This window comes from Tachysurus fulvidraco, chromosome 5 (assembly GCF_022655615.1).
Source record: "Tachysurus fulvidraco isolate hzauxx_2018 chromosome 5, HZAU_PFXX_2.0, whole genome shotgun sequence".
NCBI classification, from domain to species: Eukaryota; Metazoa; Chordata; class Actinopteri; order Siluriformes; family Bagridae; genus Tachysurus; species Tachysurus fulvidraco.
The window spans coordinates 15,970,446-15,991,106 of record NC_062522.1 but is presented as its reverse complement, the minus strand read 5'-3'; the positions used below and the strand labels follow the sequence as shown (position 1 = coordinate 15,991,106).

The 20,661-nt window shown below is 37.4% G+C and overlaps 1 protein-coding gene across 2 annotated transcripts; it reads left to right on the top strand.

Annotated features, from left to right (window-relative positions):
* The first annotated feature begins 2,536 nt into the window (after window positions 1-2,536).
* Window positions 2,537-19,618, top strand: hemk1 (HemK methyltransferase family member 1). 2 transcript variants are annotated; one of them, XM_027146701.2, is made up of 12 exons: window positions 2,606-2,740; window positions 3,524-4,009; window positions 5,167-5,349; window positions 7,288-7,379; window positions 9,766-9,859; window positions 10,094-10,216; window positions 11,939-12,003; window positions 13,003-13,052; window positions 16,281-16,386; window positions 16,790-16,885; window positions 17,677-17,787; window positions 19,216-19,618. In XM_027146701.2, the coding sequence occupies exons 2-12, from the start codon at window positions 3,965-3,967 to the stop codon at window positions 19,247-19,249; spliced, it is 999 nt and encodes a 332-aa protein (XP_027002502.2). In that variant the 5' UTR covers window positions 2,606-2,740; window positions 3,524-3,964; the 3' UTR covers window positions 19,250-19,618. The 2 variants fall into 2 exon arrangements, with proteins under 2 accessions (XP_027002501.2, XP_027002502.2); XM_027146700.2 differs by lacking the exon at window positions 3,524-4,009 and having other exon boundaries at window positions 2,537-2,740.
* The last annotated feature ends 1,043 nt before the right edge of the window (window positions 19,619-20,661 follow it).

Below are 20,661 nucleotides of genomic sequence, written 5' to 3'. Positions count from 1 at the left end.
CAGTTGTAGAGAGTTATCTATAGAAGCCCTAGAGGAACGGAGAAGCTTTATATTTTGCACTGACCCTTTTCTCTGGGAGTTTCTATGAATCCCAGAGAAATACCAAGTTTACAAAACCCAGAGGAAGAGCAAAAAAGGAATTGTGTATTTGGGTGCAGTGGCTGTACTGATCCACTCTGATCCACTCTGATCCACTCTGATCCACTCTCAGTACAAGAAATGACATTGAACTCAGATCATCACTAACATCGCACAAGGAAAAGATTTCCAGTAGAAGAACTATTCTGAGAATGATATCTGTTCTTCTATTTATTTGGACTTCACATGCAGATAAGATCTCAGAATGCTTGTGTGTTATTGGAGATCGTCTTTGAGGACACACAGTCCTGTCTTCTGCAAAGAATCTAAAAAAGATGGCCTTGTTTAGGACCACATAGCAGTTTTATAGAAGCACTGAGAGGAACCAGACTCAGAAACCGAACAAAGAGAAACCAGAGACTAAAAATAATTCAAATAAATAAATAAATAAATAAAAATCTGTTTTATATGATAAATATTCATATGCATCACTGTACCATCTTAAGTTCGTTACACTAATTTTGCTAATTGTATCTACTATGTGTCTTGCCTTTATTTCTCCCTTTACATTTTATGGCATCTAGCAGACACCATTATCCAGAGTGCCTTATATATTTTTTTATTTAAATTTATACAACTAAACAATTGAGAGTCAAGGGTGTTGCTCAGGGGCAAAGCAGTGGCAGCTTGATGAATCTGGGATTTGAACTCATGACCTTCTGATGTGTAGTCCAACACCATAACCACTAGGCTACCAAATCTCTTTATTATACATCTTTGTCATATTAGTCTTCGAGCATCTTAATTTAGTTCCATTTCTCTGTACTTCATCAAGTGTTATGTATTCAGTACTAGCAGAGCATCATGCAGTCACGTCGAGTAGCTTCAAAATGAATCTGTTATTTCTTCAGAGTAGTAGCAGAGCAGCTTGGGGACTGTGTGTACTAATCGAGTCCTGCTCAGCATATCAGGGAAATCTATATGAGAGCATCAGCGGGTTTCTTCACTGTAATTAAAAATACAATGTGAATTAAATCCAGGCACGCCTCTAAAAGAGATGCATATCAAATAAACTTCACGCTTGATTCTCAAATCGTGAAATGCTTTTTTCATCATTATTCACTTCAGCCTTTTATTGTGTCTTCCTTCCTTCCTTGTCCCATTTCCTTCCTTTACTTTATTGCTCATTTCCTTTGCTCTTTCTTTTCCCCCGTGTGTGTGTGTGTGTGTGTGTGTGTGTGTGTGTGTGTGTGTGTGTGTGTGTGTGTGTGTGTGTGTGTGTGTGTGTGTGTGTGTGTGTGTCTGTGTCTGTGTGTGTGTCTGTGTGTGTGTGTTTTCAGTCTGGCTGTCTGCTCCAGTATGTGATGTGTTTAGAGTAAACACCAGAGCTATAGCAGGTCTCTGACAGACTCACACAGAACTTTCCAGTTCACAGCAACAATCAGTACCATCTGGCCTCAGAAGCTCTTTCTCTTTTCTCTCACATACACAAAGCTCTTTCTCTCACATGTACCAGCAGTACAGTCATGACAGTCATAGTTTTCAATACTACATAGTACTGTATTACAAAGTAGTAGGCAATACTACATGTATATTTTCACAAATTCCATTTGCAGGGAAACGGCTTGATTTCAGGATCGTCTTTATACAGCTGCTAATTTTTTATTTTTTTTTAATACTGCAATTGTCTGTGTGCCTGCAGCTGAACTGTCAGTGTTCGTCTGGGCTTGACACAAATTGCCCAGGTTAGTCTGAATGAAATGTCATGTCTTGTATATTTTTAACAGCTTTTTGTGATGATTTTGCTTCACTCATTGTCCATCAGCTTATAATTTAAATGAAAGTTTAGGCTTGGCTGATGGGGACATGCATTGTTTTATTAAATATCATTTAATCTTAGGTCAGATTACACACACAGACAAATGTTTGCCTTCTGTCCTTGTGAGGATCTTTGTGGATGGATTTTGGCCTGAGATGGACTGGCATCCCATGCAGGGTGAATTCTCTTGCTTTATGCCCTGAGGTACTTATTATGAGTTTGCATGTGGAGAACCAACCAAATAGAGAACCTCTCTCTCTCTCTCTCTCTCTCTCTCTCTCTCTCTCTCTCTCTCTCTCTCTCTCTCTCTCTCTCTCTCTCTCTCTCTCTCTCAATCGATATTTCATGTATTTATACTGGACCTGAAGGCAGAGCAGAAGAGGGACAGTGAAAGGTTTTGGCGCCATCTGGCGTTTAATTTTATTATAGCTAGAAGGATGATTGTTGTGAGGTTTTTACATCCATGCAACCAAACAAATTTCTGAACTGCTTGTCTTACACAGCCTCACATGAGTCTATTCCAGGTGCATTGGGTCACAATTCAAGTTAAATGGGATGCTCACTTCCTTTTCATATTATTATTACGATTATCGCGATTATTATATATGAAAGTGTTAGACTTCTATTTTGAAATCGGGTTGCGTACAGCTTCCTTGTTTAGGCTTAAGCCTGTGAACAGCGTGGTCTCTAATACTGACATTTTTATTCCTGGCTTTTATTCCTTTTATGAAGATGTTGGTCTACAAAAGATGAATGATGTTAAGTTTAATGTCAGTAAAGTTCCTCTGGAGTCAGAGAGGTTTCACTGAGTGGAAAAGAAGAGGAATAATAATAATACAGCAGGTGAGATGGTGGACAGAGAATTAAATACACAATTCAAATGAGATTTCAAACCAAAAGTTGTGAATAAAAGCATATTATTAATTATAAAATATTATTAATATAAAATATTGAAATCACATAACTAGTTATTATTAATAATATTTTTGTTCTTATTATTGATTATTTTGTTATTAGAAGTAGTAATAATGAAAATAATGTAATAACTGTTAATATACAGTGTAGTTATTAGTTAATAAACAACAACATAAAGTACATTACAACTCTTATAAAGGTAGCAACTGCACAATGGAGAGCACACAAACATAAGTGAAGTAAAACTATAATGGTGACCAACAATGCAGTAAAATCTTAAACTTCTTAGAAAATGAACAATGAATTGTACTCTAGAGTTAAAACAAAAAAAAAAAAACAACATGATTGTATTTGTTCTAGATTAAAACTCAGGCTCATTTGTTACAGTTAATTGGCAGGTTTAAGTTTAGAAACACGTACTCTATATGGTCAAAGGTGTGTGGACATCTGACCATCACACTCACCGGTATTTGTTATGTTACTACCTTATTCCAAAATGAATTAAATTCATTATTTTCCTGAGAATTTTACAAACAATTCCCCATAATGACAACGTAAGTTGGAAATCTTTTTTAAATTTATTAAAAATAAAAAACGAAAAATCACATCTACATAAGTATTCACAGCCTACTGTGTACAAGTAATTACAGCAATTATTTTTTGAGTATGCTGCTACAAGCTTGGCACACCTATTTTTTTTGGCCCTTGCAGGTCATCTTAAGCTCCATCGGGTTGGATGGGGAGCGTCGGTGAACAGCCACTTTAAGATCTCTCCAGAGAGGTTAAATCAGGTTCAAGGTTCGATCAGGGCTCTGCCTGGGCCACTAAAGGACATTCATACTGTAGTTGTCCCGTAGCCACTTTTCCTCAGACTGTTCCACAAAATTGTTAGCACATTAATTTAAAATCTTTTTTTTTTGTTCTGTAGCATTATAAATTCGATTCACTGGAATTATGAGGTCCAAATATGTTCCAGCATGACAATGCCTCAATGCCACAGTCAGCTCCATGAAGACCTCGGTTGCTAGAGGAAGAAGTGGGTTACTGGAGTGGAAGAACTCGAGTGTCCTGCACAGAGCCCTGATCTTAACCTGCAGCCCAGACCTCCTCACTGAACATCAGTACCTGACTTCACTATTGCTCTTTGGCTGAATGATCTTAAATCCCCACAGCTATAATCCAAAATCTAGTTTGAAGGTTATTATGAGAGCAAAGGAGGGACTGCATCTTTAACTGGATGTTCAACAAGCACATATAGGTTTGATTAACCCTTGTATGGTGTTCGTATATTTGTTACTCAGCCAGTGTTCCTGGGTCTTGTGGACCCTCTGCATTTTTGGGTTTTTAATTCAACACAATCAAAAAAATTTATGTTAAAATACTCTACAGATGTTTACTTCATCCCAATTACAAGCAATATAAAGAGCATATATGGTTAATATTTGCCCTTAACCTTTATTACATCACATTTTTTAATTAAAGTGCTACTCATTTTTTGTTGTTTTTTAATAAAATGGAATAAAAAAAAGAAAATCAAATTTAATCAAGTTATGTGTGGGAAATAAATCAACAAATTTACAAGGAAGCAAAGTTTTTCAAAACTATTGATGTTTATGATTATGGGTCCCACAGACCCGAACAACATACAAGGGTTAATCAGGTGCTCACAAACAGTTAGTCCAAATAAGGCTAGTTAGTTTTTTCTTACGGTTTGATCTATTTAAATGAAATATATATATATCTAGTGAAGTAAGATTTATTTATTGTTTAACACGACAACTGTACATTGATATGCTTTTGATGTGAGTCAAGTAGGATGGTCACGTAACAGATTACAGATTACGTACAGATTACATGAACTGTTTGTCTATTATATCTAGTAATTAAAAGTGTTATTTATCATGGCTTAATATTCGTTCCCAATGTCTGTGAACAAACACATTTTAATATGTAGCGTTTTTTCCTCTGGAAAAATTCGGTTTGGAATAAATAAGTAAACACACTACTTTCACAATCATTAAGAGAGTAAATAGCAGCCAGGTGTTATTTATAAAATGCACAAGATTTATTCTTAGGTAATTGTGCAACTAGTTAGTCATCTTGTATTTTTTATTACTTATTATTCATGTAAGGTAAGATCAATAAGAACAGAGACCAATTAAGATTACACAAGAGAAGTAAATACAAACACTTGAGAATAAAACAAATCATTGAACTAATTTACTTCACTTTGTTCACATTATGTTTAATTAACTTAGGAAGGCCAATACAGTGATGATTAAAATGCAGATAATCATGTAGCCGTGATTTTGTTACAGAAGAATGAAAGATAAATTGAATGTATCTCTGTTTAGGCTCTGCTGCGGGTGTCGTGTGGAAGTGGAGGTGTAGGTGGCGCACCCGCTTCTCCTGCAGACTGCGAGGTTACAGCAGAGCAGGCGGTGAACGTGTGGACGCAGTATTTCCAGCAGCATGGAATCTCTGAGCCGCTTCTCTCCTCACACTACATCATAGCTCATGTCCTGGGAAAGAAAACTGTGAGTCATGTTTTCTGTCTTTCTCTGAGCCACTGTTTTCACTGTTTAGTCTGTAAGTAAATGGACATGGGGTAATGACACACTTGTTATTATTTTGCTCTGTAATGAAGCTCTGACAGTAAAATGTAGAATAATAAAGGAATTAAAGGTGTTGCACAATCCAGAACCTGATTGTCTGTGGCTGAAAAGGTTAATTAGGCTACAAAACTGATGCAAACAGCTAGATAGATGTAGAGTTCTTTTCTGTTTCTTGTTTGTCGGTTCTGCTATAAATGATAGACTCTTCATTCACTAAAAATAAAACCTCTAGTCTGTTATTTACACTGTGCCTAAAGTGTTGATCTGTACTGATCATCCTTCTACAGTATAATGGATGCAGTTATATAAAACACTACAGATTTGCTTTATGAATGAGTTTGCATTGTGGGTGAGTAGAGTTGTGTCCTATGCACTCTATATTATATACTGTTTTTTTTTTTAGGGTAGAAACATCTCAAATTGAACCCAACCTGTTTACAGTAAACAGACATGACTGTCATTACACAGTTATCCGTCACAGTTATCCGCAACTACTACTGTCCTATAAGTGACCATATAATACCGATATTGTGATAATGTCAGGTTCCAGCCCGGACTTTCGGCCACGTGCTTTTGTTTATGTTCTGTGTTCACGTGTCTGCCTCACCTTTGTCTTTTCCTCCTCGCCTTTACACACCTGTTCCTTATGTGTCTAATTGTTATTAGTATTTAGTCGAGCCGCGTTGCCTTTATCAGTGCGGAACCCTTGTTGTCGTCTCTTGCCACGTCTTGTCTCGTCATGTCATGTTTTGTCGTATGTTGTCGCCTTTGTCATGTTGTTTTTCGAGTCTTTGTTCCTGTTTTGTATTTAATAAATCTGTTTATTTTAGCTATCCTGCATTTGTATCTATTTTTATCCCCACATCGCTGACAGATAAATTATGTTGCAATATACTTTTTGTGGATTTGTGTTTATTATTATTTTTCTTTTTATTTAAAAGGATGCCATGAGTGTCTCTTATATATGTTGTATATAAATACAGTTAATTACAAACTCACTGTAAAGCAGCTGATTTTATGTTTATGATTTTTACGCTTTTTTATTTTTATGATTTTTTACTATCGATTAATGACTTTAAATCATCATAAGTCATAGAATTGGCTTGTTCCCATCCACTTCATAGAGCATCTTGACTGCCGATTGCTAAAATTCTCTAATTGACCACGCAGATTTTCAGTGGGTTTAGTACAACATCCTGGCATTAATAGTAAACTTCATCTGTGTCCATTTATTATCCAGCTTCAGTCTGAGCAGCAGCTCAAACTTTCTTTAAGTTCTTACTTGTTCTTTACTTCTCAGAGATGAATGGGTTTAAAAAGCAAGCATCTGGGACAGAATACCAACAATGGTGCAACGTGTCATTACTTAGTTATATGGCAAAAACATGAGCGATGCTTCCCAAAATAGAAAAACTGTGATCTGTATGAAATAAAGTACTTGCTGCTTGCTGTGGGAGCTCCATATCAAATGACCCAGGTTATGGGGTGTACCAAAATGAAAAACAGGACATGATATGACCTTGTTTTTTTTTGTGAATGACTCAATTCAGGACTGTATCTGGAAAGCCCTCTATTTATAAACTTCATTAGCTTCCTTTATGAGTCACTTTATTTGCCTCAATTCTTGGCATTTCTTTGTGTGTGTGCGTGTGTTTGAAAGAGAGAGAGAGAGAGAGAGAGAGAGAGAGAGAGAGAGAGAGAGAGAGTGTCTCATTCTCTTCAGCAAACATACTCAGTGACCTTCTCTGTGACAATTACTGCATGTTTGTGCAGGAACTTCTAGGAATCAAATTACGTTTTCAGTCACAACCACCTCCATGTTTTTCAGATTACAAAAACATTTCTGTCTATCTGTTAAAGCTGCAAAGTGTGGAGAGGAGAAGGCTCCAAGAAAGACTGACTGACAAAGAGAGAGAGAAAGTGTGGGCGCTTTGTTCCAAGCGTATGACGAGGTACAGCCCCTCAAATGTTCTTGTTTTTTTTTTTTTTTTTTTTTAATTTTCAAGCCGACCAATGAGTGTGTTTACATGCCCATTAATAGACTGATCATGATGTGATTTTGACAGCTTTCTGATTATCCAAATGGTCACAGTAGATGACAGGCTGTGATCTTTTAATCAGATTACAGCTGTTATCTGATAGGCACACTTGGCACAAGAATTAGGTCATTCAGGGCATGGATATTGCCCATGTGTGTAAAATCAGCAAATAGATTTTGTCTGCAGTAAACATCACAGACTTAACAGCTTGATGGTGTTATTTGTCATATCCTCCTTCTGGATTTATTAATGGCGTACATTATCTGTTATTGTAATGTAATATGAAAGCTGACTTACTATTGACACAAAGCTTTCCCGTAATCGGATTATATACAGCTGTGTACAGTGTGGGGGGAAAAATATTTGATCCCCTGCTGATTTTGTACGTTTGCCCCCTGACAAAAAAAAAGATCCGTCTATATGTTTAATGGTAAGTTTATTTTAACTTCTTGAGTCACTCCTTTGTTACCTAGTCCGTGTGTTTTGGGTTCATGTCATGCTGGGATGCACATCCACAACCCATTTTCAATGCTCTGGCTGAGGGAAGGAGGTTCTCACCCAAGATTTGACCGTCCATGGCCCAGTCCATCGCCCCTTCGATGCGGTGAAATTGTCCTGTCCCCTTAGCAGAAAAACACTCCCAAAGCATAATGTTTCCACCTCCATGTTTGACGGTGGGGATGGTGTTCTTGGGATCATAGACCGTATTCCTCCTCATCCAAACACAGAGAGTTGAGTTGATGCCAAAGAGCGTGATTTTGGTCTCAGTTCTCCTCTATTTCAAATGTTCACTGAACATCAGACTTGCCTGTACATGTGCTTTCTTGAGCAGGGGAACCTTGTGGGGGCTGAAGGATTTTAGTCCTTCACGGCATAGTGTGTTACCAATTGTTTTCATGATCCTGCTGTCTTGAGACTGTCATTGACAAGAACCTCCCATGTAGTTCTGGGCTGATTCATCGCCGTTCTCACGATCATTGAAACTCCAAGTGGTGAGATCTTGTGTGGAGCCCCAGACCGAGGGAGATTGACACTTATTTTATGTTTCTTCCAAATGTTGTCACCTTCTCACCAAGCTGCTTGGCGATGGTCTTTAAGCCCATTCCAGCCTTGTGTGGGTCTACAATCTTGTCCCTGACATCTGTGAGCAGCTCTTTGGCCTTGGCCATGCTGGAGAGTTTGAAATCTGATTGTCAAATCAGGTGTCTTTTATACAGGTAAGGAGCTGAGATTAGGAGCACTCCCTTTAATAGAGTGCTAGTAATCTAAACACTTTACCTATATAAAAGACACCTGGGAGCCAGAAATCTTGCTGATTGGTAGGGAATCAAATACTTATTTCACTCATTAAAATGGAAATCCATTCATATCTTTTTTAAAATGTATTTTTCTGTTAATTATTTTGTTGTTATTCTGTTTCTCACTGTTTAAATAAACCTACCATTAAAATTATAGACTGCTCATTTCTTTGTCAGTGTGCAAACGTACAAAATCAGCAGGCTATCAAATAATTTTTCCTGGTATCAGAATATTTTATTTTTGGATACATATCTGAAGCCTTTGCTTTTAAGAACAATGAAAAATGATGGGTTATGGGTAAAATCTAAACGCTGCCTGCAAACCTGAAAGAATATAGATTTTATGTAAATATAGCAAAAACAATATACTGTGGGAGTTTTTTGTGTTAATTTCACTGAGCTAGGTTTGTCTTCTGTAGACTAGTGAATGTTGCTGTGTGCTTCTAGCAAAGAATCACTCATGCTGATCTGTATTTTTAATATGTTTTTTTTAAATGATCATAACTAAAGGCTCCTTGTGATATTTCCTTAAAGCAGAATTTGCAGACTACTTCGCTTTGTTTGCCTTTATTAATGATTATAATTTCATTCTTTAAAACAAGTCCAGTCCTGTCATTTCCTGGCTTATATCACAGTGTCACATGGTATTGGAGCATTCTTCACAAATATGAAAAAATGAGCATGGTAATGAGTGGACCAGTATTCGTTCATCTCCTTTTTTTTGTGGTTGTCTGTTAGCAAGATGTCTGTATATTAAAGGTTATGGAAGTTTACATGGATGGAGGGACAGACAGACAGACAGATTTGATAGATATTAATCTGATGAGGGAAATTCTTGTGCTAAACCTGTAGTGCAGATGTTAGAAGCAATTATTTAATGGATCACATTTGTAATGCCTAAAGGATATAAAGTAAGTGTGTGTGTGTGTGTGTGTGTGTGTGTGTGTGTGTGTGTGTGTGTGTGTGTGTGTGTGTGTGTGTGTGTTTGTTGTGTGTTTCAGGATGCCGGTGCAGTATGTGATTGAGGAGTGGGACTTCAGAGATCTGACGCTGAAGATGAGACCTCCAGTGTTTATTCCCCGCCCGGAGACAGAGGTTTATACATATACACATATACACTCGTCTGGCACACGCAAACGTTTCATAGTAGGACACAGTGCCCTTTACAGTGTTTGCAAACTTAGGAGTTTCACTTCTAATGATGTGGAAACATAGGAAACTGTAAGTTATGGTATAAACATACTCTGTATTTGGGCATACAGGTATGAGTGATCTTTGTGTGTGTGTATGTGTATGTGTGTATATGTATGTGTGTGTGTGTGTGTGCAGGAACTGGTTAGTTTGGTGTTAAAGGATCTGCGGTCACAGTGGGGAATGAGAACTTTGCGATGCTTGGAGGTGGGATGTGGATCAGGTGCCATCTCTCTGAGCCTCCTGCATAGTGTACCACAGGTTAGCCTCTGCTCACTTTATTTATATCACTTCAGTTGTTACGCTGTTACAGAGGTGCCAACATTTGCAGCTTAGTCAAAGCATTTACGATGTTAGTCACCCCGGTGATATGGGAGAGACATGAAAACTGCTCTTTCTGTAAGAATAAAAAGAGCTTGTCTGGAAAAACAGTTTGCTGAAGGGGAAAGGAAATAAATAGCTAGAATTTTGCTTTGCATGGACTTTATCTAGGAACTGTGAATTAAGCCTTGGTCTTGTGAGCCAGTAGAAAATCAGAAGGTGAGACTGGTCTTTATGGTAGGTAAAAAAAAGTGGAGCAGCTTGTATTTTTTTTTGTCCCAAAGGGGACAGAAACAAATTAGATAGACACTCCTGCATTTTTTCAAATCACACAAGCATACAGTCTTTTAGTTTACATCCAGACATATATCCATTTTCTGTACCACTTATACAAGATTAAGGGGAAACCGGAGACTATCCCAGGGGACTCGGAGCATAAAATGGGAGACTGTGAACAGAGTGCCAACCTATCACAGTGCACAATTACACACAAACTTGCACACTACTGAGAAATTAGTGCTGCTAGATAGTTTAAGCATCTTTGGACAAGGGAGGAAACCATAGTATCCGAGGGAAACCCCCAGAGCACGGAGAGGTCATGCAGCCTCCGCTCACACACGACAGAGGAGGTAATCAGACACCCAGTCCCAGAGGTGCAAGGCAAACATGCTCAGTCAACTTGATAAAACAAGAACAATTCTATTTGGATCTGAGAAGGGAAAACAGAGATGGCTTAATTGCAACAAACAGCTTGTTTAGTAAGAAAAGTGCAGCTTAGGATCTGCCGTACAACAACTTGTACAGGCTCGTTTGGTTATAGAGGCTATAGGTCCATCAACATCTGAACCACCTTCACAAAAGTATCTTCAGTTTCTTTCTGGACAATATCCAGTTACTCAACTCAGCCCAGTCCATAGCATCTCTTCCTGAAAGATTTCTTTCAACTTTTTTTGCATTGTGTTTTACACACGAGTGCCATGTGTTCTGGTTTTTTGTCTTATGTCCTGTCTTTAGTGTTCTGCTGCACTGTTTGTTGGTTTGTTGCATTGTCTGTTGTTGCTGCTGCTGCACTGTATGTTTGACTTGCTGTGTCACATTGCACACTGAAACAAACCAAAACCACTTCCTGTGAGTGTTTCTCAGAGGAAAATATATTCATATATTCATAAGTTCATATTTGGACAGATGAGTTGTTTGGTTTATTTCATACTTTCCTTTTATATGTGAGTGCTAAAGGTTTTTGTATATATAGCATAATTAATCAAAAGAATGGATTCACGACAGTGATAGACTCTTTATTATTATTATGAACAAAATAATGACCCAGAGCAAACTGGGCCTGCACTTATGTTTATTTTGTAACAGTTATAGAGTAAGCTTTAACATTCGGCTGGTTACTTATACATGTATGCAATTAAATATAATTTCAACTTGTTAATCTTTTCTGCTGTTAACATGAAGTCGCTTATTTTGCTCTTATATGTTTGCGTAAAAATCTTGTTGTTGTTTTCTTGTTAGCAGTGTTGGCACCTCTGCTGGTGTAAAGGCAGGCAAAGAGAACTAATTTACTACAACATACCTAATTTAGCAGTATTTATACTGTGTCTTGATATTGCAATGTGTCTGATAATAAGCTGTGGTTTTTAATGTGTTGTTTCTAAGCTCAAGGCAGTTGCATTGGACCAAAGCCAGGAAGCAGTTTGTCTCACTGAGGAAAATGCAGGCAGGTGAGTGCAGCATCTTTAAGAGCTCCTGATGTTGGGATCGTTATATACACATACATTTACAGAGACAGAGAGAGGCTTTGTTCCTGTTTATATGGTGAATTATTTATACAGTGAATCTCTTTTACATCTAGAAGAGTGTTTACTCTCTCTCTCTCTCCCTCTATATATATATATATATATATATATATATATATGTGTGTGTGTGTGTGTGTGTGTGTGTGTGTGTGTGTGTGTGTGTGTGTGTGTGTGTGTGTGTAAAACATTGAGGGTAGCAGCAAGAGTAGACATTAATTACAGTAGTATTTGATTTAATTTTTATTCATTAATCCTTGACCAAGCACCGGAGGCTGCTGCTCTCTATAATGGAAAACATTACAGGCAGAAATTGTCAGTTCTTGGGCACAGTTGCCTTTAGCCAAATCTTTAGTTCAAATCAAAAAACACAAAAACCCCTTTGATGTTGATTACACCTGCTTGTATTTAAAACATTCCTTCTCGAAGGGTGCCGATGTTGTGGATGATTCACTGGAGCGGTTACTGCTACCGTTAGTGTTGTTGGTTCAACAAAAATTCAAGGCGTTTGTTAACAACAGATAAGCTGATATGGATGCCAGAATGAAACATTGTATTGTAAGTCTTGTCTCCTTGCAAGAGAACTAAGGTTTATCCTTGCAAGCGCATTTTACTAGCCAACCCTAATGGTAAGATGGAAGAGAAACTGAACAGTGACATTCAGTAAATATCAAAATTCAGCCTAGCACTATGATGGTGTTATAAGAGTAACATAACCATCAGCATAAATACCACATTAACAACATGCAGATGTGATGGTTATGATGTCATGCTTTCATGGTTCATGGGCTACCGCAATGTGTCACAGTAAAACCAATGTAAACACGAGTAAAACACAATAATAAAAAGTATATTATTTTCTTTACAGGAAATTGTGCTTCATTGATGTAAGCAATTATGTTATTAGGTTATTTTTTTTTGCAATAGACTGGGGCTGCTGGACAGACTGGAAGTTTATCATTTAGATATTATGAAGGGTAAGTATGTGATGTTTAAAAATTAGTCGCATTGTGTTGTTAAAAACTGCATGGTTTGGTAGAATAGTTATGTTTCTCTTCCCCTTACATAGACAACCCATACAACACACACACACACACACACACTCTATGTTTCCATTTGTAAATCAGCTTGACAATTTATGCATGTAGAATGAATTTTGTACAATAATTATAGTATGCAGTGACTGCAGGTAGACTTCAGCAGTGAGGTAGCATGACTGATCCTTTACGAAATGTTACCTGTTAATATTGATCCAAATATTATGAGCATATTACTTATTCATTCCCAACACAATTTCAATTGAATTCATTAAATGAAAAAGACAACGCTTTTAATTTAGCGCAGAGATTCTCTACTACATGTTTTATTTGATACCAGGCTGCAACAGCACATAGATCAGAAGGACATTAGGCCCCTGAAATTTAACAAACCAGTAACTGTGGTAAAACTGTACAGATAATTATCCTCGTATACTTCCAACAGACATATAATACACCAGCAGATACATCCTCGTATACCCAAACGCAAGGTCATTGCAGAGCACATGCACACAAAATCCAGCCCTATTCAACATGTGTCTTAACGTTCAGGAGAATATAATTATTTGGAGTAGAATTCTTATAGAGTAAAATATGTTCATTGTATAATGAATGAATTGTATAATGAATAAAGGAATGAATAAAAATAAATGTATTGGTCCTTGCTGTTCCAATACTTTCATTGGATGCCTGATGGATTTGCTAATAATGATTATTGTATGCTTTTTAAAAATAACAAAAGGGTGACAATTTGGTGACTGAACATCAGGCAGATTTGAATATGAATATTTTAATCACCCACAATGTATTGAGTGCAGTAGTTAAAAGCTGTGTGTTGGCAGATGTTAGACCTTTTAGTTAACATAGGTATCTACAGTCAGGTCCATAAATATTGGGACATCGACACAATTCTAACATTTTTGGCTCTATACACCACCACAATGGATTTGAAATGAAACGAACAAGTTGTGCTTTAACTGCAGACTGCTAGCATTAATTTGAGGGCATTTACATCCAAATCAGGTGAACGGTGTAGGAATTATAACAGTTTGTATATGTGCTTCCCACTTGTTAAGGGACCAAAAGTAATCGGACAGAATAATAATCATAAATCAAACTTTCACTTTTTTAATACTTGGTTGCAAATCCTTTACAGTCAATTATAGCCTGAAGTCTGGAACGCATAGAAATCACCAGATGCTGGGTTTCATCCCTGGTGATGCTTTGCCAGGCCTCTACTGCAACTGTCTTCAGTTCCTGCTTGTTCTTGGGGCATTTTCCCTTCAGTTTTGTCTTCAGCAAGTGAAATGCATGCTCAATCGGATTCAGGTCAGGTGATTGACTTGGCCATTGCATAACATTCCACTTTTTTCTCTTAAAAAACTCTCTGGTTGCTTTTGCAGTATGCTTTGGGTCATTGTCCATCTGCACTGTGAAGCGCCGTCCTATGAGTTCTGAAGCATTTGGCTGAATATGAGCAGATAATATTGCCCGAAACACTTCAGAATTCATTCTGCTGCTTTTGTCAGCAGTCACATCATCAATAAATACAAGAGAACCAGTTCCATTGGCAGCCATACATGCCCACGGCATGACACTACCACCACCATGCTTCACTGATGAGGTGGTATGCTTAGGATCATGAGCAGTTCCTTTCCTTCTCTTCCCATCTGTCCATAGGATGTTGTTCTAGAACTGTGGAGGCTTTTTTAGATGTTGTTTGGCAAACTGTAATCTGGCCTTCCTGTTTTTGAGGCTCACCAATGGTTTACATCTTGTAGTGAACCCTCTGTATTCACACTGGTGAAGTCTTCTCTTGATTGTTGACTTTGACACACATACACCTACCTCCTGGAGAGTGTTCTTGATCTGGCCAACTGTTGTGAAGGGTGTTCACAACAGGACGGCGCTTCACGGTGCAGATGGACAATGACCCAAAGCATACTGCAGAAGCAACCAGAGAGTTTTTTAAGAGAAAAAAGTGGAATGTTATGCAATGGCCAAGTCAATCACCTGACCTGAATCTGATTAAGTGTGCATTTCACTTGCTGAAGACAAAACTGAAGGGAAAATGCCCCAAGAACAAGCAGGAACTGAAGACAGTTGCAGTAGAGGCCTGGCAGAGCATCACCAGGGATGAAACCCAGCATCTGGTGATGTCTATGCATTCCAGACTTCAGGCTATAATTGACTGTAAAGGATTTGCAACCAAGTATTAAAAAAGTGAAAGTTTGATTTATGATTATTATTCTGTCCGATTACTTTTGGTCCCTTAACAAGTGGGAAGCACATATACAAACTGTTATAATTCCTACACCGTTCACCTGATTTGGATGTAAATGCCCTCAAATTAAAGCTGGCAGTCTGCAGTTAAAGTACAACTTGTTCGCTTCATTTCAAATCCATTGTGGTGGTGTATAGAGCCAAAAATGTTAGAATTGTGCCAGTGTCCCAATATTTATGGACCTGACTGTATATATCATGTGTTTTAGGTCTACGTTCAAAATTTGTCAGGTCAAAGCTGTTTGTGATTAATTTTGAAATTTAGATATCAATGAACTTTGAGGATTTTGATACACAACAAGTTATGAGAAAGACTTGAAAGCTGAAAAGGAGTCATTTGCATAAAAAAAAAAGATTTTGTATTTTACTGTGGGGCAAGAAACACTAAAATAAACTAAATAAATAAGAAAAATAAAATAAAATTGAGGAATGCAGTATGCACAAACCCTACACTTCTGTGTTAACTTTATTTTTTATATTTGTCTTCAATATCATTGAATTTGAAAGGTTTTATATCTGATCGTATTTTGTGGAAGAACATGCTGTCCTATGGTTTTACACACTGTTGTGCTTGTATTTAGGGCTTCCTGTGTATTTCTCACTGGCTGCTGTTCAGGTGAATTCAGTGTGCTTTACAGGATTGACAGTTATAGCAGTTACAGTATTGCCAAAGCACTGAAATGGCAAAGAAATCTGCAGCTGCTTCTGTTGTTGCATATTGTTCCTGCAGACTCTGTTCTGTCACCGTTAATGCCCTCATTGCCAGGAAGCTCAGGCTGATTGTGTTGTCAGGGCTTCCAAGGTCAGTCGGCATGTCAGTGAGGTGCTTTAATGTTAAGAGCTTTGCATCTATGATCTGAGCAAATGTATGTCGCTTATTCTCAGACGCTGATTTGACACTGAGAAGCTGCAGTCCTGTCGATGTAATTGTTAGCAACCCTCCGTACCTGTTTTCTCAGGATATGGAGTTTCTGCAGGAAGAAATACTCAGGTATTTAAATCACCGACATAGATACTGTAAGTTCTGTCCACTTTATTAGAAATACCTGCACATTCATGATTACCAGTCATGAGGGAGCAGCACAATGCAAAATGTAAAATCATGTGGATACTGGTCAAGAGATTTATTGTTCACATCAAACATGAAAATGGTGGAAGTGAGCGACTTTGACCTTGATGAGGTGTTTTTTAAAAACAACAGCAAAAAAAACATGTGAGGCTGAATATACAGTATATATATAAAATAGCCTTTTTTTTTTTTTTTAGAGATAACACATAAATAAATTATCATATATTGGATTCAAGTTGTTTGGGTAAAAAAAAAAAAAATTCTGCATATTTTCCTGAAGGAAGCCAGCAATTGTGACATTGACTATTTATCTTCATCATTGTAGGTTCGAAGACCACACAGCGCTGGATGGAGGTTTGGATGGGATGTCAATAATCAGACAGATTCTAACTTTTGCACCGAGACTCTTAACAGATGAAGGGTAAGGGGAGGTTTGTGTGTGTGTGTGTGTGTATGTGTGTGTGTGTGTGTGTGTGTGTGTGTGTGTGTGTGTGTGTGTGTGTGTGTGTGTGTGTGTGTGTGTGTGTGTGTGAATTTGCTTTAAGGATCCACCGGGGTGTATCTGTTGCTCAGTGAATATGATCTCATGTGTGAGGTCTAGTGGAGAGAGTATATTCCAGCAGAGTATAAATAGAATGTTCTAATCTCACTAAGGAGCTTTACCAGCACTTCTTATATGCTTCAGGGAATCCGCTCCTGCTCACAGTCTTTCACATTTTCATGGAAGCGGATACTGGTGTTCCCAGGATTATAGGGCTCCTTTCCAGTAATTGTCTCCATAATTTACACAGTGGTGAACTGTGTCACTTGCCCTTGAAAATAAGTTAAATAATCTGACTTGCCACCTTCTTGTTTCAGGAAATTTATTACACAACAAAGCTGAAGATAATAGTTTGCATGTGTGAGTATGTGTGGACGTGTCAGCACTGGATGATTCTCTTGTTTCAAGAATCCTTCCAAACATCTTGAGCATTTCATGAAAATTATCACTGGCTCTTTCGAGGCCACTAAATCCGAAATCTGCATTCCTTTCCTAGAAATGCTGCTTTCTCTGTGAAATCCAAATTCCATTAAATCTCATGTGTATTTGTGACCAGAAATGCTTTAGAGTCTTATCTGTTACTGTGATAAGATCTGTTTCCTATGATTTCACATCTTCAGCTCTGCTTCCTGCAGTTGTTCATTTGCTCTCTTTGTGCATTTGTATTCCAGTCGTGTGTATCTTGAGGTGGATCCACGCCATCCTCCACTCATAAAGTGTCTGCTAGAGGAAAGCATGCTGGGATTGCAGTATTTGGGATCACACAGTGATTTCACAAACAGGTCAGTATATCTGTAGAAAGCGGTTTATTTTATTTTAAGTTACTGTTCATGAATAAACATTAAGGATTTTCCCTCAGTGATCTGAGTGCTGTATTAGTCACGAGGCTTTCTTAACCCCTGAAGGTACAGATGATGTTCACTTTTTGCAGCAGCATGATTCCACTGAACAATTCTGATGAACTTCTGTCCACCTTTACCACACGTGTCATCTATTACAGTGCTTTTAATGAACACTAATGATCTACTAGCCAGAATCAGCTTATTAAACAGCTGACATCACATAGATCGAAAACCTGCCCCCACACCTGCCCTTTACAGATAAGATTTGACACCATTGGGATAGACAGAAGGATTGATGGTCCCAAATAATATACATTTTTAATGACATTCCTACAGCAGCCAAAGCCTATACAGCACATATAATAATCAGTAGTGAGTTGCAAGCTGTAAATAGCTAGTTAATACTACAACCAATAAATAAATCATAGTAATATATAAGAGTACAATGTGGCAGGTGAAAATAAAGTAAAACTAAATAATTGGTGTAGGAATGTTAAAGGTCATTGTTATTATAATATTTAAAGGAATGTTCAATCAGTTCCTGCTCCAACCTGGAGTTTCTATGCTCTTGTTTGTGGAAAACTACTTGGATTAATCAGGATCGCACCTTTTTATTACAATTGCTTTTTATTCCATGATGATAGTGGAATTGACATGGGCTTTAACCTGAGTGTGTGTTATGATGGTGTTACGATGACACATTTTAGCCCAAATCAGAAGATAATCTGTGGTCATTTTGAAAAATTGCAATCTTCAATGACTGTATATTATTGATGTTTTTTGTTGTTGTTAATTTTGTGATTGCAATATTGATAAATCCTCAAGGACCGATTGAGCTAATTAATTTTTGTATACAGTATAATTGTTGTTATGTTAAGGTGTTCCATGAGGTTCATTTAGTTGAGCCTCCAGTGTCATTGCCATAGGTAAAGTGCTCAGGATAGAACATTTCTGAGGCGTGTTCTGGTTTCTCAGTTATGTGACAAACTGACAAACTTTTAAAGATAGACAAAAAGGGAGGCTGATGAGGAAACAACTATTAATAGCAGTGAAACAGTGTTAACAGGAACTAACAGAGCAGTACATGAATGTAACTTTCAGTATGGCATGTCTTTAATTAATAAATAAAAATAAATAACAGGTGTTTAATAAAACATTCGTAACATGCTGTTTTAGACAAAATAATCATAATAATAATGTTCACGTCTGACCACACCACACCACCTTGTCTTTGATTATTTTTCTATAAATGCATGCCCTGTCATGTTTTATTTCCTACATAAACATCGGTAGAATAAGCAAATTACAATTAATACTTGTTTTAAAGAGTTCCATCACTTTTTTCCTGTTTTTCTGTTGCTTTTACAGGTTGCGGTTCTGCATTCTACAGAAGAGCAGATGAACTAAAAGAGGAACCTGTGGCATTTAAGAATGACAGCACATAGCTTGAGCGAAAGCTGATATTGAAGTGATGGCTCAAACGACGCACGTGAACAACCGTATTGTGTGCCATTTTGCCAAAGATTATCGCTTACAAGTCACCCCGTATTGATGCCTACTGGCCATCTGCGGCGTTTACGGCATGATTTTTAATCCTGAAATGGATTCAACTGGAAAGGAAGACCTGCCAAAATACCTTCTCACCAGTTTCTCATTCACACAGTGGTCTTGTAAATGTTAAAATAACACACTGTCAACTGTTCAGCATTTAGTTTTGAAGGTGTTGCCATGCGCATAGGATTAATCGTTTAATAAAACAGTCTCAAATTTGGAGGTGTGTTCATTTCATGACTTTACTCCAGATACTGGAGCTGCTGGTCTGAATTCCAGTCCAGTATTTGTATCAGGTGACAGGAGACTAGAGTTTCACCATTTCTTCTGACCACTGCAGCTATGCACTTGAGCACAAAATATGATGTAGTCCACTGACATAAAAAAAAAACTGACTGAGCTCCAGCTGTATTTTTACAGAGCTTTATTTATTTATTTATTTATTTATTTATTTATTTATTTATCAATCAATCACTGTTACTACAAAGGAATTTTTCCTTAAATTATTTTGTTAGCTGTATATTTAAAATACATTTACTCCAATTTTTTGCCACTCAAATTTACAGTGTTTCAATGTAATTTATTTCAATAGTAGAACATCTGCACTCAGGTTTAAATTTTTAAATACATGTTTATATATCTATTTTTATTCCCTTTTTTGTTTTGCTGCACTTCCTGCTTAATCTCCTGATTAAATACAGCAGTCATAATGCAGAAGTCTGTCTTTTATATGTAGTAGTAGTAATAATAATAATAAAACAGTTTAGACAAAATTCATGGAAGACTTAGTCATCGATGGTCAAACTGAACTCATCTGCCATGTGTTTTGATCTGTGTTCACGTTTGTTCATGAGAAGTTCTGCGAAATCCCCGCTTCTGAGAGTCAGGCTCACTGATCACTGTGTGTGAGGTATTATTTTGGACTGCTCTTTTAGTGTGAGGAATTTGAGGACTCTGTGAAGCTCTGTGAAGTGTGGTGTTTTGATTGTTAGTAATCTTGTAGTGTGACATGTCATTAAGGCATATACACATAACTCAAAGCTCTACCAGTGCTTTCTTCTGTAATACTGAATACCTGGCAACCTAGATAAACAACTCTGTTGCCGTTGTTGTTTTTTTCCTTTTCTCGTCCTTCTAAACCATCTTGTGCACTGCTTCTTACACTTGCATGTCTGGCTGAAGGTTCTTGCATGTGGTTATGGTTTATTGTGGTGAGACTGTGTTCTATGAGCTTGTGTATGTGTGTGGAAGGGTGCAGTAGGC

Excerpts from the sequence above, each read along its gene's own strand:
- hemk1 (XM_027146700.2), top strand. The coding sequence starts at position 2,651 with ATGATGTTAAGTTTAATGTCAGTAAAGTTCCTCTGGAGTCAGAGAGGT. Across the intron at positions 12,004-13,002 it reads ACTGAGGAAAATGCAGGCAG|ACTGGGGCTGCTGGACAGAC; the intron begins GTGAGTGCAGCA and ends TTTTTGCAATAG. Across the intron at positions 13,053-16,280 it reads TCATTTAGATATTATGAAGG|ACGCTGATTTGACACTGAGA; the intron begins GTAAGTATGTGA and ends GCTTATTCTCAG.